This window comes from Nothobranchius furzeri, chromosome 9 (genome assembly GCF_043380555.1).
Source record: "Nothobranchius furzeri strain GRZ-AD chromosome 9, NfurGRZ-RIMD1, whole genome shotgun sequence".
Taxonomy (NCBI): Eukaryota; Metazoa; Chordata; class Actinopteri; order Cyprinodontiformes; family Nothobranchiidae; genus Nothobranchius; species Nothobranchius furzeri.
This window is the reverse complement of record NC_091749.1, coordinates 20,821,071-20,848,033: the sequence shown is the minus strand read 5'-3', so window position 1 is coordinate 20,848,033 and position 26,963 is coordinate 20,821,071. Positions and strand designations below refer to the sequence as shown.

The 26,963-nt window shown below is 43.0% G+C and overlaps 1 protein-coding gene across 1 annotated transcript; it reads left to right on the top strand.

Annotated features, from left to right (window-relative positions):
- Nucleotides 1-1,850: 1,850 nt before the first annotated feature.
- Nucleotides 1,851-26,963, top strand: c9h16orf87 (chromosome 9 C16orf87 homolog). Its single transcript, XM_054735787.2, has 4 exons — nt 1,851-2,092; nt 21,310-21,409; nt 22,435-22,614; nt 26,135-26,963. The coding sequence occupies exons 1-4, from the start codon at nt 1,949-1,951 to the stop codon at nt 26,251-26,253; spliced, it is 543 nt and encodes a 180-aa protein (XP_054591762.1). The 5' UTR covers nt 1,851-1,948; the 3' UTR covers nt 26,254-26,963.

Sequence of the window (26,963 nt, the reverse complement as noted above, 5' to 3'; positions counted from 1 at the left end):
CTGAGAGGGTTTAAATACATGAGGGCTGGGAGCTTGGGTGATTGGAAAACGAGAGGCAGGTGGGAGCAATTAACAGAGACACATGACTGAACAGAATGGGGAGACAGCACAGGGTGTGACAGTGTCACGATCAAAACTGTCAGCAAGGTAAAAAAAACTTCCCTATGTTTCAAAAAGAACCTAAAAAAGCAGTCAGAAGAAAAACAAAAGATGTTTGTAGTCTTTTGAAAAACTACTGGCTTATCAAATCCCCCTGATAAATAAATACAATGAATAAATGCCAGTTACTAATCATGATTACTTGTTTGCCTTTAGGTAGTCAAACAATAGTTCTTGTCTGATTTCTCACCTGACATCATGTTGTTCTATAGGCCTATGTAAAGTATAAAGGCAACCACACTGTACAGTTACATTGGTAATTGCAATTTCAGGATTTGTTGTGCGGTGAGCGATGACCAAGCTGTCCTGTGATGTCTGCCATGCCAGCCTGGTGATGAATGCTGCATCTGTCTGTGATGACCACAGCTACCATTTGCTGACTCTGAAGAACAACGGGGGTCTTGTGGTCCCATCTGAAGGTACTGTGAGGGTCATCAGAGCAGCAGAGTGGGCAATTCGCCAGGCATCAGTGGGCAGACGATCATAGCCCATCAAACCACTGGAGGTCATCTACGTACACTGTGCGCAAGAGGATCGGGTCATAGGATGTTTTTCTGCTTGGGGAGCACATCAGTGAGACAGTACGGAATTGAGTCTCACTCCCATACACTGTTGACATCTATTGTCTCCCTGTTCTTTAAGCTGAGTATGCACCACATTGCAAGATTAGCAACTCTTAACTTTCAGTGTGACAGCGTGAGACAGAAGCTCACAAAAGCTGTCCTTTTCAAAGGTCCGTAGGAAATCACAATGTGCTTTAGCATCTGTCTGTAGATCTGTTATTTTTATAATCAAAAACATGTATAATCTGTAATACACAAGTTTTTCATAACTGTCAGTCTGTCATTCATTCACTCTTTAATTTTTGAAGTGTTTATTTAGCCCTTTATTTTAACTCACAATTATCCCAGTTTTCTCTTCTCAAACTTTCATTTTAAATGGGTTGCAGACTGAAAGTGGAAATAAATATAAATTATAACTTGCCAAAGCAAGTATATATTAGGTTCATATTACTTGCACATATTAAAGTCAAAGTAAATAATATATTCTGTATATCTTCTTTTGGCTTTTTGTAAAATATTTTCTCAGTCAATGAGGTTCTAGAGTTGTTTTGTTTTTAGGACTGGGTGTTTTTACTTTAAATTTTTTTTGCTGCTTCTGTGTGTTTATTATTATTATTATCATTTTTTTGTTTGTTTTACTATTTTCTGTAAATTAAATCGGGTATTTGAGTTTGTATTTATAAGTTGATATGGTAAGTTATAAGGTATCTTAAAACTTATATTTATAAATTGACCTCAGTTTACAAACTACAGCTAGTTCATCAGAAGCAGATCTTGTTGACATTAAAACGGTAAGTCAATGGGAAATTGACAGGATAGAGGAAAACAGCTGGAAAGTGGAGTGAAATAAGAAGAGTTTCCTGCCAAAACTGATGTGTTTCATTGCCATGTCTCTAATGTTTCTAAAAAATTAAACCGTATGAAAATCGGTTGAAAATTGAGAAAGTTAAGAGTTGTTTAAATAGTACATGCTGGTGAGGAGACACCACTAAACACCAGCGAAGAGGGCAGCTGTCCGAAGTAAGATGGCCGCCGCGTATGGACGTCCATTGACGAACAGCGCGGGTGGGGGATCTAGCTAATATATATGATATCTATGGTACTGCTCTAGGATGCGGCGCCACAAATAAACACGTAGTGCGCATGCTCACATCCGCCATACTTTATTTCTGTCCAGATATGTTGGGTTTGTATTTAACTCCCAGCTCGGTTTCTGCTATGCATGGATGAATGTTACTGGGACACCGGGACCTGTTTGTTCATCACCCCAAGAAGCGACCGAGTGTCTCCGGAGGAAACGCGCTATGTCGGCTAATAGAACAAAGAAGGTCAAAATGGCCACTAAGTCCTGTCCTGAGTGCGACCAGCAGGTGAGTTTGTAGACGTCGTGTTCTGCTGTTCTCCTTCTTTTCTATGATCTGGTCGTATTGAGTTAGAAACAGGGTTCAGCAGGAGCTCGCGGTTAGCTTCAGTCACCAGACTGAAGGGGGGGGGGGACACATCTCAGCATAACACCGGTGCGGTGCCTCACTTTTTACACGTTCACTCCGCGGTGAAGTTAGTTGACCGCTGGAAATTCGACAGACCCTGGAGAAGGTTCTCGGTCATCAGGTGTTACACCAAATTCTGCGACCCATCACAATTTGTGACCCCAGGGGGCAGTGTTATGTTTTGCTGCTTCTGTACATCATGAATTGGCTTAAAAGAAGAAGATGCTACGTTAAAACCGTAAACTACGTAAGATTTGAGGAAGTTGTGCGGCGCGGACAACATGCGAGGTCCGCAGGAAAAACAGAACTTTCATTTATTGAAATAAATTGTTGTGATCCACATCCTCCGTTTATTAGAAACCACTGCAGATTATCTGGTTACTACGTTTTTTCCCCCTGTCACTCCAAAGCCACTCATATGTACTGGTGGAAATAAAAGGGAAATAAAATAACACAAACATCACGAAACGCTATTTGCTGTTATTATCTTTAGTGAAAATTAAAGACATCTGCATTATTACTGAGATGCAGACGGTCACATTCTGTGATAGCCACTATCATATTGTGTGGCCTTACTGTAACTTCAGTTATAAGGACTTTACATCACACAAACTGTTTCTGGTAACTTCTCTGATGATGTAGTTTATAAAAAAGTGCATTTGACCTCTGACATCTGCATTATTACTGCGATGCAGATGGTCACATTCTGTGATAGGCACTATCATATTGTGTGATCATGGTCCGCGCCCGTATATTTATGTCTATGTCCGCGCCGCACAACTTCCTTAAAGCTTACATAGTTTACGGTTTTTATGTAGTATCTTCTTCTTTTATGCCTATTCAGGATGTACAGACTCAAGAAAACGCAACACCACCCCCTGGGGTCACAAATTGTGATGGGTCACAGAATTTGGTCACCTGTTCATGGTGATCCCAAAGGGTTAGGCAACTGGACTTGTTTTGTCTGTTTAAGACAGGGTTTCTCAACCCTGGTCCTCAGCGCCCCCGTCCTGCATGTTTTCAATCGGTTTGTGTCAGGTGACCAGAGGTGGAAAGAGTACAAAAATTTCCTACTTAAGTATGAGTAGGGTTGTCGTGGTGTGAAAATTTAACCTCACGGTTATTGTGACCAAATTTATCACGGTTTTCGGTATTATCGCTGTATTTTTTTAAACGTGTTACATTTTCAGACAACCAAATAAACCCTGTATGTCAGGAAAATATTGTCCTCAGTTTATGTCTAAATTTAGCCTAAAATGTGTTATTTTGTAATTATGTTGTTTATTTGTTGACATTTTTTCCCTTTAGTCTTTAAAATACCAATATTTTCCCGTAACTTCTTATTTTATGTCTATTTGATGTCATCATTATAAAAATATTAGATCAGATGATACTCAGTACTCAAGTAGCCTTCTAATCAGATACTTTTTTTTACCCTTGAGTAATAAACCCTATATCAGGAAAATATTGTCCTCGGGTTTGTGTTCTTCCAGTGAGCTTTGCAGATGTGGGAAAATGTCATCAGGCAGTAATCATTGTTAAATTCATAATTATTCTCAGAGAGAGACCAACTCTTATCTGCCCCTGGGAGCCCCGTAATGCATAGCATCATTTCAATATGGCGGTGTCCGCGACACGGTTTATATGGAGGTAGCGGCGCTGCGGCTGCTTTATATAGCGACTCGTTGCATTCTCCCTCAACCCAAATCCTCGGATCACGCATTTTAGCTAAAACGCTAATGTTAGCTTGCCTTGCGTTGACTGTAGAGTTGTGGGTGATGGTCACGCAGATGTGTCATGAGATTTGAAGCAATGCTGCCTTTCACATACACTTTTTCTGCACGTGCTGCAAACAAGATAGCCGTCTTCTATCAAATGTCCTTCGGTATTCTTCAAATATCCACAAAATGCCCGTACTTCCCACTTTGTCTTCTTTGAGGGATAATAAATGTACTGAGCACTGCCGTCTCCTCCTTTGGCCATTATTTCAGCTTTAGCTTCAAGAAAGTTTTGGTTGTAAACAACAAAGTGCGCATGTGCTGCCGGCAACTTCAGCAGATGATACGGTGGATGCTAAGGGTCACCGCGCCTACACCGCAGCCACGGTAATTCACCGAGATAATATATTTTTCAAAAACCAAGACGGTTATTATTATCGTCAATTTTTTTACTGGGGTTTACCGCTACATTGGTTACCGTGACAACCCTAAGTATGAGTACCAGTACTTTGATAATTTTTTACTCAAGTACAAGTAAAAGTACTTGCCTAAATTTTTACTCAAGCAAAAGTAAAAAGTATCATAAATAAAATGTACTCAAATTAAAACTTACTTAGTTACATTTTTGTCAGCGTAGTGATGCTTACATCTAAGTAGTGCAAAATCACAACGCCAGTTCACAATTTGCGCGCACTCACACACACACACAGTTTGATGGAGGGATTTCTATCCAATCAGTGAGAGCAGGACGTGCACATTGATTGGATGAGGTTTTTCTAGGATTGTACATAATTGTGATTAAAAATTATTCATTATTTTGAGAAAAAAACGATATTTTTTTAGATGCCATCAGCATGTGAGGTATCTCAAATGTTTTCATGACAAAACTCTAACATGAGACTGTGCTCTAACCTGTCACATAACATAACAAGCCATTTCAAATAGACCATATGACAGCTGCTAACGATGGCCCTGCCCTACTTTACCTCTACATTACAGTTCCTTTATCCATGTTCATCCTAGAGCTCCTCTCCGATTTTTAAAGTTAGCTGAGTTCATCCTTGGTAGTGGGTTCACTCATTCATTTAACCCTTCACCACTGAAATCCGTGTGTTCATTCCAATCCTCCTAAATAATCCTCCAATCATCCAACTGGAATCCTTAAGGGTCCCGTAACGTCCATCCTGTCAGAATAGGCCTTGGGAGCCCAGGTGTTACTAGAACTAACGGTGTCTCGTCCTCACCAGCGTGAGCCTCCAATCTGTGAAGGTTGGTCTCCAAACATGAACTTTAAATTCATGCATTTTTCTCCTCTTGTAACACTTTAACATGTTTTAAAAGGCTTGTATCATGATATGTTACACCTCCCAGACCAAAGATAAGATAAAATATTATCATAGACACTATTGAGATGTCATTATTTATGAAATATAAGTTATTTTTGTTCACCATTACTTCAATCAAGAAATAAGATGCATGGATTTGATGAAACCACGCGGTCTCATGCAGTCCTATATGTGTAATACACACGCGCACACGCGCACACACACACACACACACACACACACACACACACACACACACACACACACACACACTGCAGCATGTTAGAATCTTTTGAATGACTAATTTAACTACATTGAACTGCTTTAGTAATACTTTAATCTCTTATTCTGGAGTAAAATAAAGAAACAAGCTAAATCATCACATATCTGTGGCATCAAGAAGCAACTTCTGAGTTCAAACACAGGGATGGAGCACAATGTTTACACCTGAAACAGTATTTGGATGTTTTAATCATTGACATATATCCTGGACAATTAATTTCCATGGGCTCCAATAACACGTTTTTGAGGGGAAATGGGAGGTGGCCACCACCGCCATTTTGACCGTGTCACAGGTTCCATCAAGTCCAGACAATTCCACAAAAGGGAAGAGAGGTGGAGCTGAGGGTGGGGCTGTAAGGCTGGGATCAACTGACGACACCCAGTCGAACTAGCTACAAGCTAACCTGAAGCTAACGCGGAGGTGGGAGCTAAGCTAATGGAGATAGCAACCTAGCTACAACCGGAGTTAACTATGCACAACACCAGAGCTTCTGAGTCAGATATACGCCGGGCTGACCGCTGAGTAAAACCGGGTGGAACACAGAGGTCTCCCGAGAGCTCCACAAGCCGATAGTCGGAAACCAGCTCCACCAACATGTTATATTTCAACCCATTTTCTAAAGTGCAGCATTATGTTAAATGCACTGGGTTTTACCCTATTACATTTAAATTTCATGGTTAAACAGTACATGTTAAAATCTAAGCTCAGCTCGGCAGTGACCTAAAACACATAAATACAGGTGCTGGCCAGTAAATTAGAATATCATCAAAAGGTTGAAAATATTTCAGTAATTCCATTCAAAACGTGAAACTTGTACATTATATTCATGCAATGCACACAGACCAATGTATTTCCAATGTTCATTACATTTAAATTTGATATTCATAAGTGACAACTAATGAAAACTCCAAATTTGGTATCTCAAAAAATTAGAATATTCTGAAAAGGCTGAATATAGAAGACACCTGCTGCCACTCTAATCAGCTGATTTACTCAAAACACCTGCAAAGGCCTTTAAAAGGTCCCTCAGTCTTGTTTTGAAGGCACCACAATCATGGGGAAGACTTCTGACTTAACAGCTGTCCAAAAGACAATCATTGACACCTTGCACAAGGAGGGCAAGACACAAAAGGTGATTGCTAAAGAAGCTGGCTGTTCGCAGAGCTCTGTGTCCAAGCACATTAACAGACAGGCGAAGGGACGGAAAAAATGTGGTAGAAAAAAGTGTACAAGCTCTAGGGATAACCGCACCCTGCAGAGAATTGTGACGACAAACCCATTCAAAAATGTGGGGGAGATCCACAAAGAGTGGACTGCAGCTGGAGTCAGCGCTTCAAGAACCACCACGAGGAGACTCATGAAAGACATGGGATTCAGGTGTCGCATTCCGTGTGTCAAGCCACTCTTGAACATGAAACAGCGCAAGAAGCGTCTCGCCTGGGCCAAGGACAAAAAGGACTGGACTGATGCTGAGTGGTCCAAAGTTATGTTTTCTGATGAAAGCAAGTTCTGCATTTCCTTTGGAAATCAAGGACCCAGAGTCTGGAGGAAGAGCGGAGAAGCACAGAATCCACGTTGCATGAGGTCCAGTGTAAAGTTTCCACCGTCAGTGATGGTGTGGGGTGCCATGTCATCTGCCGGTGTTGGCCCACTCTGTTTCCTGAGGTCCAGGGTCAATGCAGCCGTCTACCAGGAAGTTTTAGAGCACTTCATGCTTCCTGCTGCTGACCAACTTTATGGGGATGCAGACTTCACCTTTCAACAGGACTTGGCACCTGCACACAGTGCCAAAACCACCAGCACCTGGTTCAAGGACCATGGTATCCCTGTCCTTGATTGGCCAGCAAACTCGCCTGACCTTAACCCCATAGAAAATCTATGGGGTATTGTGAAGCGGAGGATGCAATACGCTAGACCCAACAATGCAGAGGAGCTGAAGACGACTGTCAGAGCAACCTGGGCTCTCATAACACCTGAGCAGTGCCACAGACTGATCGAGTCCATGCCACGCCGCATTACTGCAGTTATTGAGGCAAAAGGAGCCCCGACTAAGTATTGAGTGCTATACATGCACATTCTTTTCATGTTCATTCTTTTCAGTTGGCCAACATTAGAGAAACAAACATTTTTTCATTGGCCTTTAGAATATTCTAATTTTCTGAGATACCAGATTTGATGTTTTCATTGGTTGTCACCTATAAATATCAAAATTAAACGTAATAAACATCGGAAATACATTGGTCTGTGTGCATTGCATGAATATAATGTACAAGTTTCACGTTTTGAATGGAATTACTGAAATATTTTCAACCTTTTGATGATATTCTAATTTACTGGCCAGCACCTGTATAATTGCACTTACCGAAAAAAATGAAGTTGAGACTCCTTGGATGCTCTATTAGTGCAATTAATGCCACAGCAAGTCATTTTGTCCAACAATTGCACAAAAAATATCCAAAAAAAGAACGCACAAACGCTACAACTAATGGTCTAAGTTGAGAGACTGAAAATGACGGAACAGTTTTCAGGCCAGACCGAGGCTCTACCGAGGCCTTTCCACGGAGCTAGCTCTGTGGTCACGTGTGCCAGATGCTCATTAATTATACAGAATTTTAGGCTTTTAATACACTTAAACAGAAGAGTGAGAAAAAAATTCACCCCCCTCAGAGTTGTCATGAGTGTAAACTAGATAATTTAAACCAAAAACATGTTTTGGTACCAGGCTGTAAACATGTTTATTTCTGCTGTGAAATTAGTATTTTTAACATGGGAGTCAATGAGGATTTGCTCGCTTCTGACACCAGCCCCCAGCGGATGAGGGTGAAACTGCAATTTATTTCACTCCGCATTGGCCTCAATTTCTGTCCCGCATTGTGGGGGCTTGGTTTTAACTCACAGAGGCCTGCAGGTCTTCTGCTTTAACTCGGGAAGTCCCTCTAGTTTTAATAATCCAATTGTTATGATTTCTGCGAATCAGAATTTGACATGTTTGTAGACTTTACCAAACATCCCTCAGAAAACCACACCTTCCAGATACAAGCTGTTCTTGTTCTGTGGCTAAAGAATCTTCACTTTTCAGTGGATAAAGTTCACTTTTCATTCAGAGTGTGGAATCCAGCAGTCTGAGATAAGTTTGACAATCTTGTCTTCATGGACTGCCAACAAGCACTGCAGAATCTTCTGGATGTTAGAAGATCGAATAGAAATCCACCTAAACAGTGGAATTAGTTCTGTAGATGACCAGTCACTATGCAGGTCGATATATAGGTCAAAATTGACAAAGAATAAAGTTACGTTCAAACCAAGCACACCATTGTTTGCTCTTGTGAAATTCCCAATAAGTTTGTTGTGTCACATGTAGAGCTGTAGCGAAGCCTCGATGACATCGACGGCTCGATTCTAAAAATACGTCGACGTCAGATCCGGTAGTCGACGCACCACGCCCACTTGCATCCCCAGGAGTATGTAAATAGAGGAGGAACCTGCAAGTTTTTCCTCTAGTTCGCCCTCTTCTCCGCCTTCACTCACATCTCTGCCAAATACCGAAGACTCGGAACAATGTCTGTCCGCTTCTAGATTCCTTTCCTGTTTTGCCCGCCTTCATCTCCCAGCAACGGAAAACAACTTCCGGGGTCAAATGCGCTGCTTCGTCTCTACCGCAGATGTAGAAAATCACCGGGAGCGTTTCTTACGGTGGCCCTGAAGTGCAAACCACAAAAACAAATCACTTAACGCAACAACAAATTGAAACACGCAACAACAAATTGAAAAGCGCAACAACAAATTCACTAAACACAAAACCAAATTGAAAACCACAAAAACAAAACCCAAACCGGAAAAGGTAGGTACCAATGCTGCAACAACAGGCATCACTGATTGGATGATGGATCCGTTGGCCTTTTGAACCGGAAGTTGTTCTGCCGAACGTGTATTTTTTTTTCGTTTTTAAACTTTATTTAACAAACAATGAGTATACAACAGTGTCCAAATCATCGACATACATATATCCGAATACATATGTCTGAATCCACAGGCAGGATGCTTACGAGTACGGGTCCTCGCCGGTCTAGCAAGACCGGGTCCTTGCCAGACCGCTAAGACCGGAACCCAGCGGCTCTGAATTCGGACAGTCTAGCCTTCACCTCTACGGTGGCCCGTAGGTCCCGTCACAGCCGTGGCAGCAGCTACACGCAAAGGAAAAATGCTAAAGCTAGGGAAAATTGAGTAGGAATATTTAGGAGCTACAGCAGCTTCATGTCCATCAGCAGCGTTTGTTCACAACCGTTTTCAGGTAAAGTAACTTTGTTTATTCTAGAAGCTTTCGGGACTTACATGTTAACTTTAGATGGTTTCATGTATGTTTTAAGCTACAGAATGAACTTGTTAAACGTACACAACACATTATAGAGTATTATCATGTAGGTAATTAATATAAACCAAATGCATTATAAATGCCGTAGAAACCTAAAAAGCTTAAAGCGGTTCAGTTTATAGACATTTTTAGTTTGTACATTTGTTTTTAACATTATATTTTAGGCAGAAATCACCCAGAACGAGTTTGTTTCGCAGGTCCCAGTTATTCCCTTGTGTGTGTGTGTGTGTGTGAGTGAGTGCGTGTGTGTCGAATTAAACTTTCCACTTGTTTTAAGGACAACGGAGCAAAGAAGCTTTATTATTAAGCTTAGAGGTGAAGAGTGAAGCTGTTTACACACACAACCACAGAAGTTCTTCTGTGAAAAGTAGTTTTACATTTGGGGATTTACACAGCTGACACGTTATAATGAAGTAAAAAGTTTGTGTGAAGAATATAATTTTTATCTTCTCATGTGGATAAATGTAAAAATGTGTTTATTGCCTTTTTGTCACCTGTGGTCTCTGATTTTCTCTGTAGGACTGCAGGTGTCCAGGTTCAGGAGAGGCTTTACCTGGTGGTCCTCCTGGGAGAGAAGCCTTCTACTGTCATCATGTTAATGTTATTTGGCTGTTTGATATTTGAACACATTTATTAAAACAAATACTAACTGATAACTCTTTCTGGTCATTGATTTTATCACCAGTTTTATTATTACAGATGTTTTTGAACATGTTACATGAACAGAAAATTAAAAGATGATAAGGAGACAAGATTGTTTATAATACGTTACACTTATTTACAGATCAAACCAGTATGGACCAGTTATGTACGGTTAAAGCAGGATTAACCTGAGTGACTCTTCCTGGATCATTTATTTAAACTGAGTGAGCAGGAAGTCTTTAACAGTGCAGCTGGATCTGCTGCAGGAGGATCCAGACGTGGATGGAGGGCTGGAGCAGACCCGTGGCTGGACGTTTCTGGTCAGAGGAACATCATACAGGACGGTCTGCAGAGAGAGCTTTGGGACGCTTCCTCTCACTGTCCACTCCATCGTCCATCTACAGGGCCTGCTGGGCTGGCTCAGACGACGGCTGTTACATCTCTATGAATGACTTGCCTGTTAACAATAGTGGTGGTCTGCTGGTACCTCCTTCAGGACAGAGCACCACTGACCTCCTCTACACACATCTTCCTCACGCTCATCCTCCAGACCTACAACTTCACCAGCACAGAGGCAGATGTGCAACACAGTGTATGCTGACTTGTAATAGATTAAAAAAGAGGGTTTTTTTTAAATTGAAAAATGTAAAACAAAACATATAACCTGCAGTACACTGGTTCTGATCAGTTTAAAGAACAGCAGCAGGGAAAACTACAGAGAATTTACATTTTTAAGACCGATCTAATCATTGTTAGGCTTACGTGAGGCTTTAGTCCCTACACCCCCAGCAGGTCCCTGAGGTCCAGTGATCAAAGCCTACTGGTTGTGCAGCACCAGGCTAAAGACCAAAGGTGACAGATCATTTGCTGCACTGGCCCCCAGATTCTGGAACTCTCTCCCCCTGAGCCTGAGATCAGTGGACTCAGTGGTCTCCTTTAAAAAGCAGCTGAAGACTCACTTGTTCAAGCTGGCTTTTGTATGACCTTCTTCACAACTCTCTTTATTCTGTTTTCCCCACCTATTCCACCTTCCTCAGGATCCACTGATTTCCCTCTTTCCTGTTCACTCTCTGTCTTTCTTTACATTTTTTAATCACAATTTGTCTATTTTTTGCTCATTTTAAATATATTTTTAATCATTTTCTAAATACTTTTTTATATTTTTACATTTTTTGTTTTTGTGAAGCGCCTCGTGATTTTAATCTTGAGAGGCGCTATAGAAATGATACTTTCTTCTTCTTCTAAGTTGAATAAACAAATGCACATTGAAAACAGTTCAATGCTATTTTATTAAAAAGCCTGTTTTTTAAAACGTTTTACCCCCATTTGATGCAAAATAAGTTCTAAGGTCCAATTTACATTAGAAAGCATCATACTGCATTCAACATTTTAATGCATTTGGTTTATATTAGGTCACCCTTCTTAAAGATGGGGACCACCACCCCAGTCTGCCACTCCCTAGGAACTGCCCCCGATGACCACGCAATGTTGTAGAGACGTGTCAACCATGACAGCCCTACAACATCCATAGCCTTGAGATACCCAGGACGAACCTCATCCGCCCCCGGGGCTCCGCCGCTGTGTAGTTGTTTGACTACCTCAGCAACTTCTGCCCCCGAGATCGGACAGTCCATCCCCAGGCCTCCCAGCTCTGGTTCCTCCGCGGAATGCGCATTGGTGGGATTGAGGAGCTCCTCAAAGTATTCCTTCCACCGTCCGACTATAGCCTCAGTTGACGTCAGCAGCTCCCCATCCCCACTGTAAACAGTGTGAGCGAGTTGCTGCCTTCCTCTCCTGACGCGCCGGACAGTTTGCCAGAACCTCTTTGGAGCCGATCGATAGTCTTTCTCCATGGCCTCACCAAACTCCTCCCACGCCTGAGATTTTGCCTCGGCAACTGCCACTGCTGCACCCCGCTTGGCTATCCGGTACCTGTCTGCTGCCTCCGGAGACCCACAGACCAGCCACGCCCTGTAGGCCTCCTTCTTCAGCCTGACGGCTACCCGAACCTCTGGTGTCCACCAGCGGGTATGGGGGTTGCCACCACGACTGGCACCGGCCACCTTACGACCACAGCTAGCAACAGCCGCCTCGACAATCGCAGAGTGGAACAAGGCCCACTCGGACTCAATGTCCCCCACTGCTCTCGGGACGTGGTCAAAGCTCTGCCGGAGGTGGGAGTTGAAGACCGTCTTGACAGGTTCTTCTGCCAGGCGTTCCCAGCAGACCCTCACTATGCGTTTGGGTCTGCCAGGTCTACGCGGCATGTTCCCTTGCCATCTGATCCAACTCACCACCAGGTGGTGATCAGTTGACAGCTCCGCCCCTCTCTTCACTCGGGTGTCCAAAACATACGGCCGCAGGTCAGATGATACGACTACAAAATCTATCATCGACCTGTGACCTAGGCTGCCCTGGTACCAAGTGTACCGGTGGGCATCCTTATGTTCGAACATGGTGTTCGTTATGGCCAAACTGCGGCTTGCACAGAAGTCCAATAACACCGCTCGAGTTCAGATTAGGTGGGCCGTTCCTCCCAATCACACCCCTCCAGGTCAAGCTGTCATTGCCCACGTGAGCATTGAAGTCCACCAGCAGGACAATGGAGTCCCCTGATGGAGCACTATCTAGCACTCGTCCCAGGGACTCCAAAAAGGGTGGGTACTCTGAACTGATATTTGGCCCATAAGCACAAACAACAGTCAGGACCCGTTCCCCGACCCGAAGGCGCAAGGAAGCTACCCTCTTGTCCCCCGGGGTAAACCCCAACACACAGGCAGAGAGTCTCGGGGCTAACAAAAAGCCAACCCCAGCCCTCCGCCTCTCACCCGGAGCAACTCCAGCAAAGTAGAGTGTCCAACCCCTCTCCAGGTCTCGGGTTCCAGAGCCAATGCAATGTGTCGAGGTGAGTCCGACTATATCTAGCCGGTACCGCTCAACCTCTGCCACAAGCTCCGGCTCCTTCCCCGCCAGCGAGGTGACGTTCCATGTCCCAAAAACTAGTTTTCTTGTCCGGGGATTGGACCGCCAAGGCTCCCGCCTTGGTCTGCCACCCGATTCGCATTGCACCGGACCCTTCATGTTCCTCCTGCGGGTGGTGGGTCCACAGTTGGACGAGCCCATGTATCAGGTTCGGGCTGGGCCCGGCCGGGCCCCATGGGCGAAAGCCCGGCCACCAGGCGCTCGCTCACGGGCCCCAACCCCAGGCCTGGCTCCAGGGTGGGACCCCGGTAACCCTCCGGGCCGGGTACTCCGACTCTTCGTTTTAACCGCCATGAAAGATCCTTCGAACCGTTCTTTGTCTCACCCTTCACCTAAGACCAATTTGTCATGGGAGACCCTACCAGGGGCACTGAGTGCCCCAGACAACATAGCTCCTAGGATCATTAGGGCACTCAAACTCCTCCACCACGGTAAGGTGACGGTTCAAGGAGGAGGGTGTGTTCCAACTATAGGGGGATCACACTCCTCAGCCTCCCTGGAAAGGTCTACACCAAGGTACTGGAGAGGAGGGTCCGATCGATAGTTGAATCTCAGATAGAGGAGGAGCAATGTGGTTTTCGTCCTGGCCGTGGAACTGTGGATCAGCTCTATACCCTTGCAAGGGTGATGGAGGGGGCATGGGAGTTTGCCCAACCAATCCACATGTGCTTTGTGGATTTGGAGAAGGCTTATGACCGTGTCCCCAGGGGCACCCTGTGGGGGACGCTCCAGGAGTATGGGGTGGGTGGCTTTCTGTTAAGGGCCATTCAGTCCCTTTACCAGAGGAGCGTGAGTTTGGTCCGCATAGCCGGTAGTAAGTCGGACCTGTTCCCAGTGAGGGTTGGACTCCGCCAGGGCTGCCCTTTGTCACCGGTTCTGTTCATCACTTTTATGGACAGAATTTCTAGACGCAGCCGTGGTGTGGAGTGTGTCGAGTTTGGTGGCAGGAGAATCTCGTCTCTGCTTTTTGCGGATGATGTGGTCCTCCTAGCTTCATCCAGCTCTGACCTTCAGCTCTTGCTGGGTAGGTTCGCGGCCGAATGTGAAGCGGCTGGGATGAGGATCAGCACCTCCAAATCTGAGACCATGGTTCTCCACCGGAAAAGGGTGGCTTGCCACCTCCGGGTCGGGGGAGAGGTCCTACCTCAAGTGGAGGAGTTTAAGTATCTCGGGGTCTTGTTCACGAGTGAGGGTAGGAGGGATCGGGAGATCGACAGGCGGATTGGTTCGGCGTCTGCAGTGATGCGGACGCTGAGCCGATCTGTCGTGGGGAAGAGGGAGCTGAGCCAGAAAGCCAGGCTCTCGATTTACCGGTCGATCTACGTCCCAATCCTCACCTATGGTCATGAGCTTTGGGTAATGACCGAAAGAACGAGATCGCGGATACAAGCGGCCGAAATGAGTTTCCTCCGTAGGGTGGCCGGGCTCAGCCTTAGAGATAGGGTGAGGAGCTCGGACATTCGGGAGGGACTCGGAGTAGAACCGCTGCTCCTCCGGATCGAAAGGAGCCAGTTGAGGTGGTTTGGGCATCTGGTCAGGATGCCTCCTGGACGCCTCCCCGGGAAGGTGTTTCGGGCATGTCCTGCCTGCAGAAGGCCCCCGGGTCGACCCAGGACACGTTGGAGAGGTTACATCTCCAATCTGGTCCGGGAACGCCTTGGGGTCCTGCCGGAGGAGCTGGTGGACAAGGCCGGGGAGAGGACGGCCTGGAGCTCCCTAATTGGGATGCTGCCCCCGCGACCCGGACCCGGATAAGCGGAGGAAGACGAAGACGAAGACGAAGGTTTATATTAATTACCTACATGATAATACTCTGTAGTAATGTGTTGTGTATGTTTAACAAGTTCATTATGTAGCTTAAAACATACATGAAACCATCTAAAGTTAACATGTAAGTCCTGAAAGCTTCTAGAATAAACAAAATTACTTCACCTGAAAACGGCTGTGAACAAACGCTGCTGATGGACGTGAAGCTGCTGTAGCTCCTAAATATTCCTACTCGATTTTCGCTAGCTTTAGCATTTTTCCTTTGCATGTAGCTGCCGCCACAGCTGTGACGGGACCTACAGGCCACCGTAGAGGTGAAGGCTAGACTCTCCGAATTCAGAGCCACTCTGTTCCAGTCTTAGCGGTCTGGCAAGGACCCGGCCTTGCTAAACTGACGAGGACCCGTACTCGTAAGCATCCTGCCTGTGGATTCAGACATATGTATTCGGATATATGTATGTCGATGATTCGGACACTGTTGTATACTCATTGTTTGTTAAATAAAGTTTTAAAAGAATACACATTCGGCAGAACAACTTACGGTTCAAAAGGCCAACGGATCCGTCATCCAATCAGTGATGCCTGTTGTTGCAGCATTGGTACCTACCTTTTCCGGTTTGGGTTTTGTTTTTGTGGTTTTCAATTTGGTTTTGTGTTTAGTGAATTTGTTGTTGCGCTTTTCAATTTGTTGTACGTTTAGTGATTTGTTTTGCGCTTAGTGATTTTTTGTTGCATTTAGTGAATTTGTTTTTGCGCTTTTCAATTTGTTGTGCGTTTAGTGATTTGTTTTTGTGCTTAGTGAATTTGTTTTTGCGCTTTTCAATTTGTTGTGCGTTTAGTGATTTGTTGTTAGGCTTTTCAATTTGTTGTTGTGCTTTTCAATTTGTTGTGTGTTTAGTGATTTGTTGTTAGGCTTTTCAATTTGTTGTTGTGCTTTTCAATTTGTTGTGTGTTTAGTGATTTGTTTTTGTGTTTAGTGAATTTGTTGTTGCGCTTTTCAATTTGTTGTGTGTTTAGTGATTTGTTTTTGTGTTTAGTGAATTTGTTGTTGCGCTTTTCAATTTGTTGTGCGTTTAGTGATTTGTTTTTGAGCTTAGTGATTTTTTGTTGCATTTAGTGAATTTGTTTTTGCGCTTTTCAATTTGTTGTGCATTTTGTGATTTGTTTTTGTGGTTTGGACTTCAGGGCCACCGTAGTTTCTCCCTTCATAAAGGAGCTTCTTTCAGACATTAGGAGAGCTGTTTTTGTGGTAGCAGTCTCTCCTCCGTGCTGGTCTGTTTGCTGCTGGGTGTTTTTGGTTAATTTAAACTTGGTAACTTGAACTAAACGTTAGTGAAAATGCTAACAGTAGCTTTACCAACAGCTTCTTGCGTTTGGATAAGCTGTTACGTTTTGGTTTAGAGTTCATCTTTTTTGTGGTGCAGATCTCCCTTTTATTATATTTAGAGTGTTGTGGGTTTTCGGTTTAGTTTAAAATATCACCTTGAGTTTGGCTTATCCACCCAGTTTAGAGTTTGAACCTTTTGAAGGTCCTTATTTTGGTCCAGAACTCAGCATTCTTTGCCCAGTGGAACATCCCTACTTATTTGTACTTTTGTTTTAATTCCCCACAGGCAGAATTAGTTTTATTATGGGCTCGACACACGGGAGGCGACAAACGACTGCAATCAGCGAAATTCGTCGCTGTCACTTTTATTACCTGACACACGGGAGGCGACCCGCGGCCAGCTGCAAAACCGACTATGCGTTCTGTTCCATGGCAAAATTGAAACTTCCGTTGTTTTGTTTGGCTGTGTCAGGTTGGAGGGAATTAAGGTTATTTAAGCCGTTCAGAGTTAATAAAGCGGTAGATATGATGTTTCACAAGGTGCTGCTAGAGTTATGTGGAATCTTACTTCTGATTTTACTATAAAACATAATAATAATAATCAACTTCTCCTTCATGTTTGCTCGGAGATGTACAGAGCATCCTGTCCGCTCATTGGTCAGTGAATGAAACTTCCGTTGATTGGTCCTCGTCCGAGCGACAGTGATGAAAAGTTGAAAATGTTTCAACTTTCTGGGATCGCGTCGCTTGGTCGCCTGTGCACGAGCGCAAAATTTCACACACACGTTTTTCGCGTTTTGCTTGGCATCATGCTTGGTATTTGCGATTATCGCTTTGTCGCGCATGTCTCATTGAAAATGAATGGAGGAGAGGTGATGTCGCCTCCCGTGTGTCGAGCCTATTATTCCCAACCTGTGGATGGAAAGATTTATGCTTTTTTGTTGTTGTAAATAAACCTGATCATCATTTTAACCTTTTAATCCCACGTTATTGTCCCTTCCTTTTTGCACACGAGCCAAACTCCCCAGGAAGGGTCGTAACATCACTCACCTCCTGCACATAAGTGACCAAAACAAAGCAGCATGGAGACACTCAGTCTCCAACCACCTCTCAGGCAGTAGCCTGCACTCCCCAAGTTCTACACGTCACCAGAACATAACCAACCAACACAATAAAAGCAGTGTTATACAAAATGGAAGGCCTGTAGTGTTTATTCTCTTACAGTAACAATTTATCAATTTTTTGAGGAATTTATTTGAGATTTTCTTGTTTTTATTAATTGTGCAATAAGAAAATAATCGCTAAATTAATCGTCTAAATAGTCATTGGAATAGTCGACTATTCGATGAAATAATCGTCAGAATAATTGATTTTAAAAATTATCGTTTACCCCCAGCCCTAGTCACATGACCCTCTTCCTATGGAAAAAAAAATAAAAAAAATTGGATCCAAGATGGCCGACTTCAAAATGGCCACCATGGTCACCACCCATCTTGAAAAGCCTCTCTCACATATACTAATGTGCCACAAAAGGGACATTAATATCACCAACCATGCCCATTTTATTAAGGTGTATCCATATAAATGGCCCACCCTGTATAATTCATTTGGTTTAGTGCTTAACAACACTGGTGGCATCCATTTTTTCTGAGTTGGAAGCTGGACCGCAAAACGAGCCCGTTACCTCATTTTCTGCTTGGAAATTCTCAGTTCTGAGGACAACTGAAACACAGCATGAGTCTCTCCTGTCCTCCTCCATCCTCAGAGGGAAATTCTGCCGACTCTCACACAGGAAAACAATTTAACTTATATAACTGGAGCTAATATGTTAAGCACTAAAATGTTAAGCAAACAAGCAGTTGATAGTAAAGTTGGCAACATGCTAGCATTAGCAACTTTCTACCTGTTACCAGAGGTTATTACGGCTTGTTTTTTCTTTCTCTCAGCTATGTAAGTAAGTATTTCACATTTTACTTTAAATTTACACTAAATGTACAGCTGTAGGGTTTTGAAGCCTTACCTTTTACTCAGAGGAAAAACTCCCAATGTTTTGGATTGGGGTTCTTGCCCCAAGCAGCGGGCTGCCCCCGGATGTATCTGACTTTAAATTGGTTCTACTAAAGAGGCTTAAAGAGGAAGGGTACCCAGAGCAGTTTCGGCTCGTTAAATAAAAATAGGCAGCCACAGTTTATAAGCTTGACTCTTTAATATTCCAGTTAGAATTGACAAAGCTCCTCGGATGAAAGGCAAAACGTCTTCAAGACACCAAAGAAGTCCAGTTGCCTTCATTTGAACCATTTTGGATTACCGTGAGCTGGACGACCTGCAAACCTTCACCAGCATAAAGAGGCTTGTCTGCCGATGGTGAAAAAAAAAGCTAAACATTGGCCCGATTAATCGGCCAACTGATTAATTGGTCGACCCCTAATACTGACTGGCATGTCTTCAACATTATGCTTAGCAATTAGCCTAGCTTGTGTACGCTCACACTTCTTACATTTTATCAACTAACTTCGCACACTATCACATTCTTGAACATTCCCTAAACAAATCGATACTTCAGAAGACAAATGATCTTCAATTTACGAACATATAAAGCAAAATCCCTGGACAGAGAGCCAGTCCATCGCAGGGCAACACAGACACACACAGAACAAACAATCATGCACACACACACACACACACCTAAGGATAATTTAGACAGACCAATCAACCTAACAGTCATGTTTTTGGAATGTGGGAGGAAACCGGAGTACCCGGAGAGAACCCACGCATGCACGGGGAGAACATGCAAACTCCATGCAGAAAGATCCCAGGCCGGGAAGCGAACTCAGGACCTTCTTGCTGCAAGGCAACAGCTCTAACCACTGCGCAGCCATGTCGTGTAAACTCGTATTGGGATAACCCTTTCAAAGGTTGCTCTCTGTGCATGTTCTGTTTGAAAGGAATCTCGGTTTATGAGAAGATCGGGGTCGGCAATCTTTTCCCATCAAATAGCCATTATTATCCATTTCCTACAGTGAAGAAAACACTGGGAGCCAATGTAAGCTTCAGCTGCATCTTCTCCTGATTCTGGTTAGGCTCAAGCCTAAATTATACTTCTCCGTCTGCGTCGGGACGGCCGCACAAAAGCCATCATGCGACCATGCGAGCCTGCTGGAGAGCCCTTGCCAGGACGAACGGAGTCGAGCTCTCTTTTCTAAATATTCGTCCATCGAAACAGCGATCGTAAGCTTGTGAATGGTCTTCTACACCGTCGCCATTGTGCCCTCAAAGATGTAAAGAGAGCCGAGGATAACTAGCGGCAGACACGAAGAAGCTTGAAGAATACCTCGCGAAAAAACTAAAAATATAAACCTTTAATTCCCCTGTGACTGGAAGAGTGAAAAAATATGCAGCGAGCGATTTATTCATATACTGAAATGGCAGGAAACATGGGTTTAGAGGTGGTGAGCGCAGGATGAGGTGGAGGTGAATGAGAGACAAATTTGTCTGTGTTAAAAAGTCTCTTGTATAAAAAAACACAATATATACACACTGTCTTGGACCAGATACATGACAGGATACCACAGAACAGCTCTATGCCCTCTGTTGTCCTGTCAGGGAATTGCTTTGCAACACTCCCCAGGAGACGGAGAAGTATGAGGGCAAAATGTGTCCGCCTGTGTGTCTCCCTTTTGGAGCTGACAGAGAAGTATAAATTAGGCTTTAGTTGTGGCAAATTCCACTTTTCATGTTGCTTCGTTAGGGCCAGCGTAAAAAATGCTACAAATAATCTATTCTCCTACATCTCGCATCTCCCCCAACAATCTCTCAACACTGATCTAGAATCAGTATGACCAGTGTGTATAAACCTCAAGATAGTTTTGTCCTCACAACTGCTGACTAAAGGTTTTCTCTTATCTAGGTCAATTGTGAGTCCATCCATCCATTTTCAGCCAGTCATCCGGGGTAGGGTTGCGAAGCAGTAGCCTAAGCTGGGAGGCCCAGACTTCCCTCTCCTCAGTCACTTGGGCCAGCTCCTTCGGGGAAATCCTAAGGTGTTCCCTGGCCAGCCGAGAGACATAGTCCCTCCAGTGTGTCCCGGGTCTTCCTTTAGGTCTTCTCCTGGTTGGAAATACCTGGAAAACCTAACCATGGAAGCATCCAGGAGGCATCCTGACCCATGCCACCTCAACTGGCTCCTGTTGATGTGGAGGAGCAGCAGCGGTTGTACTCCCTGCCTTCTCCGGATGACTGAGCTTCTCACCCTATGTCTAAGGGAGAGCCCAGACACCCTGCAGGGAAAAATCATTTCCGCTTGTTCTTTCAGTCACTTCCCAAAGCTCATGACCATAGGTGAAGGCCATTTGTGAGTAAATTTGTAAATTCACGAAACTTCCGTTTGTGTGAAAGTTGGTAAACGACTGTAGAATAACCCAGCTGACTTGGGGTGGATGAAGGGATCAGTGACTTGTGATTCCAGTCAACTGTTTGGTGTAACTCACATCAGAGGCGAAACTGTAGAAGTCTAGTTGCTGTTTGTTCCATCACTTAGCTTTATCGTGGCCTGGGTGATTTTAAATCTACACAAATTTGCAGTTGTACTACCGTATATTTCCACATAATGTCTTACTTCCATTTCTTACTTGACCTATGCCCTGTTGTGTGTTTCTAAGTGTGTAACTTTCTCTCTCTTTAGATTCCAGTTGCCTGTAAGTCCTGTCCATGTGGCTTTGTATTCATCAGCAGGAAACTGCTAAACGCTAAACTAAATGAGTGCCCCCCACCAGCTATAGCGGGTAAGATTATTCAGGGTTATTTGCTAATTTTCCTTATTGTGACATCATTTCAAGGGAAAGGCAATAGAGACCCACATGGCAACAGCAAAAAGTGTATATACTATGTTTCCTTTTAATGTAAATGATCAGAGTGGAGAACATTTTCAGACTCTGCTGCTGTTCTCCCTTTGAACAGCACGAGTCACTGATTGATGGTCAAGTTTACTAAACAGCAGGAACGATAACCAATGAAGAGCTGTACACAGTAAGATGTGTCAGTCCGTTTTCATGGCAAAAGCCAGAAGAAAAAGGTTCTTGCCAACAATTCATTTGATCTGTTTACATGAATTAGATGTTATTGGTACAAATATGAACTGAACTGAGGCCTCTAGACTGCATCTGTGCAGGACTGGTTCACAGACCCAATTGCATCATATGTAGTTGTGATTAAAGCTGAATGTGGAGCAAACACTTTTATGTCTGTGGATGTGTGCAAGACTTTACAAACCTGGAGGTTTTCCAGAAATCTCAAAAACTGGGCTTTTCTCATTGTCTGAAAAATCAGTCGAATAATTGAGGTAACCTTATGTCAATCTATTAAGTAGTACAGTGGTCTGTTGTTTATCGCAAGGGTTACGTTCCAAAAATAGCCCACAATAGGTGAAATACCGAAGTAGGCAGCTGTATTTTTTACAGTTGTTACAGATGTTTTAAGGATGTAAACCCCCACACTACACACTTTATACTCTTGTTTAAACACTCAGTGCCCTATAGTAAAAAGTGTGCAAAATTCTGCTAAAGGTAAGAATTGTTTTCAGGCGTATTTATTAGTTTTCTCTTAACTAATTAACGAAATTAGCTTGGATGCTTTTATAAGCTCACAAGAACACAGCTAGAACTCTACGCTGATGTTACAGCCATAGCAGCACCACGAAAACAGCCAGATGCACCGTTTGGTTTGGGTCGGGTACAGAGTTTGAAAATGCTGTGGAAACAGATGAGCTACAAATCCCTTCTGATTGTTGTTCTATCAATTTCTGCTTTAGACAAGCTGGACTTTAAGCGGAGAAGAACAGAGCGTATCCGCAGGGAAAGGATTGGCTCTCATCTAACCTGTGACATGGAGAACCGTAGAAGACCTAGAGCCAACAGTCAGTCTGATACCATCCGAAGGGGACGAGGAAGACCTAAAACAGTGGGGCTGAAGAAACAGGAAGAAGATAAGGGTAAAACAAATCACAATTTTAGCTCATTAATGATCAGAAATCTCTTTTTTACAAACTTTAGTTTGACCACAGATCAAAGCATGCTTGAAGTCTTTGAAAAGGAGGTGATTCTTTTCTTGACCCACTGTTTGTGTACTTGCAGCGCTGCAAAAAACATTGTCAGCCTCCAATTGTGCAAGTTCTCCCGCTTAAAACGATGAGAGGCCTGTCATTTTTATCATAGGTATACCTCAACTATGAGAAACAAAAGTAGGAAAAAATGTCCAGAAAATAACATATTCAGATTTTTAAAGATTTTATTTGATGATAATAATAATAATTAGGGATAAATGTCTTCAAGATAACCAGAAATGCCCAGCTGTTTTTTTATATTAAAGGTCAGGTGGGTCATGTCCAGGATGACACAGAATCTACAGTCAGGTCCATAAATATTGGGACATCGACACAATGCTAACATTTTTGGCTCTATACACCACCACAATGGATATCAAATAGGGATGCAAGCAATTAATCAATAATCAATTAATTGTCGATAAGAAATTATTCAAATTAATTAATTGCACCTGGCACGAAAATACTTGGCCATACCAGGCACATCAGTCCCTTCTGAGCATAGTGGCCTATGTGGTCCCTTCTCAGCAGCTGGCCTAACTGTTAACAGGCTGTGCACACGACTTACTCCTGACCATGTGGATTTGCTGATATTCTTGAACAAAAATAGATAAGTCTACCTATGCTATGAGAAGCACTAGGGATGTTTTGGTTGTTTGTTTTATGATGACTGTCATCAGGGAGCCTATATTTTAAGTTAACTTGAGCTACAGTTTTGGTTTACCAATGTAATTGTGATATTGTCACATTTCCCAGTTAAAAAGGGATTATAAATACTGCTGATGGTCCACATGAGACACCTTATTTGCTTAACAGAATTTATTTTATTATTCTTCATAGAAACAGTGCACTATGTTAAAGTAGCCTATATTCTATTTTTCTTTTCAGGAATGTATATTTTATGCTGCTGCTATTTATGTTCGAATGTCGCAGATGAGAAGCAAAAATGTATTTTCATTTCAAGTAGCTGCTACCAAATGTTACTCCCTGCCGTCACCTGATCCCAGAATAAATCTTTGATTAAGGAATATTATTTGCGTTTTTTCTTTATATCATATAGAAGATGGCATTTTATGTTGCATACATAGTAGATGGAATCTATACAGAGGTTAACTCAATTTTTCAGAAAAATTGCCGCTTATCGATCATCGATCGATAAGATGAAACAACTATCGATTAATGAATTACTCGATAATTTGCATCCGTAATATCAAATGAAACGAACACGATGTGCTTTAACTGCAGACTGTCAGCTTTTATTTGAGGGTATTTACATCCAAATCAGGTGAACGGTGTAGGAATTACAACAGTTTGCGTGTGTGCCTCCCACTTGTTAAGGAACCAAAAGTAATGGGACAGAATAAGAACCATAAATCAAACTTATACGTTTCAATACTTGGTTGCAAATCCTTTTCTGTCAATTACAGCCTGAAGTCTGGAACACGTAGACATCACCAGACGTTGGGTTTCATCCCTGGTGATGCTCTGCCAGGCCTCTACTGCAACAGTCTTCAGTTCCTGCTTGTTCCTGGGGCTTTTTCCCTTCAGTTTTGTCTTCAGCAAGTGAAATGCATGCTCAATCGGATTCAGGTCAGGTGACTGACTTGGCCATTGCAAAACAGTCCACTTCTTTCCCTTCAGAAACTCTTTGATTGCTTTTGCAGTATGCTTTGGGTCATTGTCCATCTGCACTGTGAAGCTCCGTCCAATGAGTTCTGAGGTATTTGGCTGAATATGAGCAGATAATATTGCCCGAAACACTTCAGATTTCATCGTGCTGCTTTTGTCAGCAGTCACATCATCAATAAATACAAGAGAACCAGTTCCACTGGATGCCCACGCCATGACACTTCCAGCACTATGCTTCACTGATGAGGTGGTATGCTTAGAATCATGAGCAGGACCTTTCCGTCTCCATACTCTTCTCTTCCCATCATTCTGGTATAAGTGGATCTAGGTCTCATCTGTCCGTAGGATGTTGTTCCAGAACTGTGAAGGCTTTTTTACATGTTGTTTGGCAAACTCTAATCTGGCCTTCCTGTTTTGGGGGCTCACCAATGGTTTACATCTTGTGGTGAACCCTCTGTATTCACACTGGTGGAGTCTTCTCTTGATTGCTGACTTTGACACAGATGCACCTACCCTCTGGAGAGTGTTCTTGATCTGGCCAACTGTTGTGAAGGGTGTTTTCTTCACCAGGGAAAGGATTCTTCGGTCATCCTCCACAGTTGTTTTCCGCTGTCTTCCGGGTCTTTTGGTGTTGCTAAGAATGTTCCAAACTGTTGGTTTGGCCACGCCTAATGTTTCTGCTATCTCTCTGACAGGTTTCTTTTGTTTTTTCAGCCTAATGATGGCTTGCTTCACTGATAGTGACAGCTCCTTGGATCTCATCTTGACAGTTGACAGCAACAGATTCCAAATGCAAATAGCACACTTGAAATGAACTCTGGACCTTTTATCTGCTCATTGTAATTGGGATAATGAGGGAATAACACACACCTGGCCATGGAACAGCTGAGATTGTCCCATTACTTTTGGTACCTTAACAAGTGGGAGGCACGTATGCAAACTGTTGTAATTCCTACACCGTTCACCTGATTTGGATGTAAATACCCTCAAATAAAAGCTGACAGACTGCAGTTAAAGCACATCTTGTTTGTTTCATTTCATGTCCATTGTGGTGGTGTATAGAGCCAAAAATGTTAGCATTGTGTCGATGTCCCAATATTTATGGACCTGACTGTACACCTAATGGTTGCTGCAGCATTTACACGTGCACATGTAACACCTAGTTCAGATTACTGAATTTCAGTAACTTCAGATTTAATTTGGACCCGTTTTAGGATTCACCTCCGGGAGCAGTTTGTGACTCGTGACACAGACACAAAGATTAAGGAAAGTGTAACCCTGTATTGAACGAACAAGAATGCTTTACATTACAATCATTTCACAGAAAATAAAAATGGGCCCAAAACAACAGTTTTCCTAAGTTAAAGACAAAAATCAAATCAAATACCCCCGGGGGCTTTAGTGTGTGTGTGTGTGTGTGTGTGTGTGTGTGTGTGTGTGTGTGTGTGTGTGTGTGTGTGTGTGTGTGTAATAGTTTTTTTGTGATTATTGATTCATTATTATTATTAAAAAATATTTCTCTTTTTCAATAATTGCATATGCTTTTGGCTGCCTTCTGCCACTTTTTTGTTCTGTAAACAAGGACCCTTGTGAAAATGAGATGGTACATCTCATGAGGCTAAATATCTAAATAAATAAATATCTTCCTTTTATAATAGAAAATATAAAGTAACCCTGTTATAAGGGCTCCAACGTGTGTTTAACGTGGTGCACTAGGCCACTGAGACGGTAATGACTGCTTTTGAATACAACTGTGTGTCTGTTTGGTTTTTGTTCACAGAGAAGCAAGAAAAGGAAGTGGACATTTACGCAGGTCTCTCTGATGAGAAAGCGTTTGTGTTCTCTGTGGCTTTGGCTGAGATCAACCGCAAGATCCTGGGCCAGAGACTCATCTTATAAATGCCTTCTTGTGTTAAGGAGACTGACGAGATGACCCGGGAGGACTAAAACAATGGAACAACCAATAGGGAAGGACTGGATGAAGCTCAACTTTGACCTGAATGACTAGAGAAAAAGTGAAATTTAAAAGACATCAACTAGAAGAAGAGGTTACTGTCACACTCGACACAAACTACAGCCAGATTTAGTTTTTGGTTTGTGGATGAAATGACCTAAACTCCTGGTGATTAACTACAGCAACAAACTGTGTGTGTTGACTCTGAGCTTCTGTGTATGAATCATTCCATACTATGTTCTACAGCGCCTGTACAGACAGATGGAAAAACTGCATGTAAAAAATAACAAATTTTTATTGTGATGATGTGAACTTTTGTTGTTGCATTACATGTTCAGAGTGAAAAACAACACACTGTAGGCTTTGTACCATTAACACTCTTCAACAGGCCTGGTGAAAGTCTGTATGGCTGTTTCCAGAGGTCAGAGCCTGGTGCCACCAAATACCTGGGATGGCCTTCTCCCAGAACATTCCAGTTTTCATGTATACAGACCAAAGGAACCGCCTTACTGGGATGACTCAGCGTTCATCAGCACTGCACAATAAAATACTGTGTAAGTAATAAAGGAAAGGTTATGAAATATGTGCATTTATGAAAACTGAAATGTGATGCTTTCCTCATCAAGTCTTCTAATAAAGAAAAATAAATCTTTAA

What these genes read in the sequence shown, in the direction of transcription:
- c9h16orf87 (XM_054735787.2), top strand. Translation starts at nt 1,949, where the DNA reads ATGAATGTTACTGGGACACCGGGACCTGTTTGTTCATCACCCCAAGAA. An exon ending in GTCCTGAGTGCGACCAGCAG is followed by an intron (nt 2,093 to 21,309) that starts GTGAGTTTGTAG and finishes CTCTCTCTTTAG; the next exon opens with ATTCCAGTTGCCTGTAAGTC. An exon ending in CCCCCCACCAGCTATAGCGG is followed by an intron (nt 21,410 to 22,434) that starts GTAAGATTATTC and finishes TTTCTGCTTTAG; the next exon opens with ACAAGCTGGACTTTAAGCGG.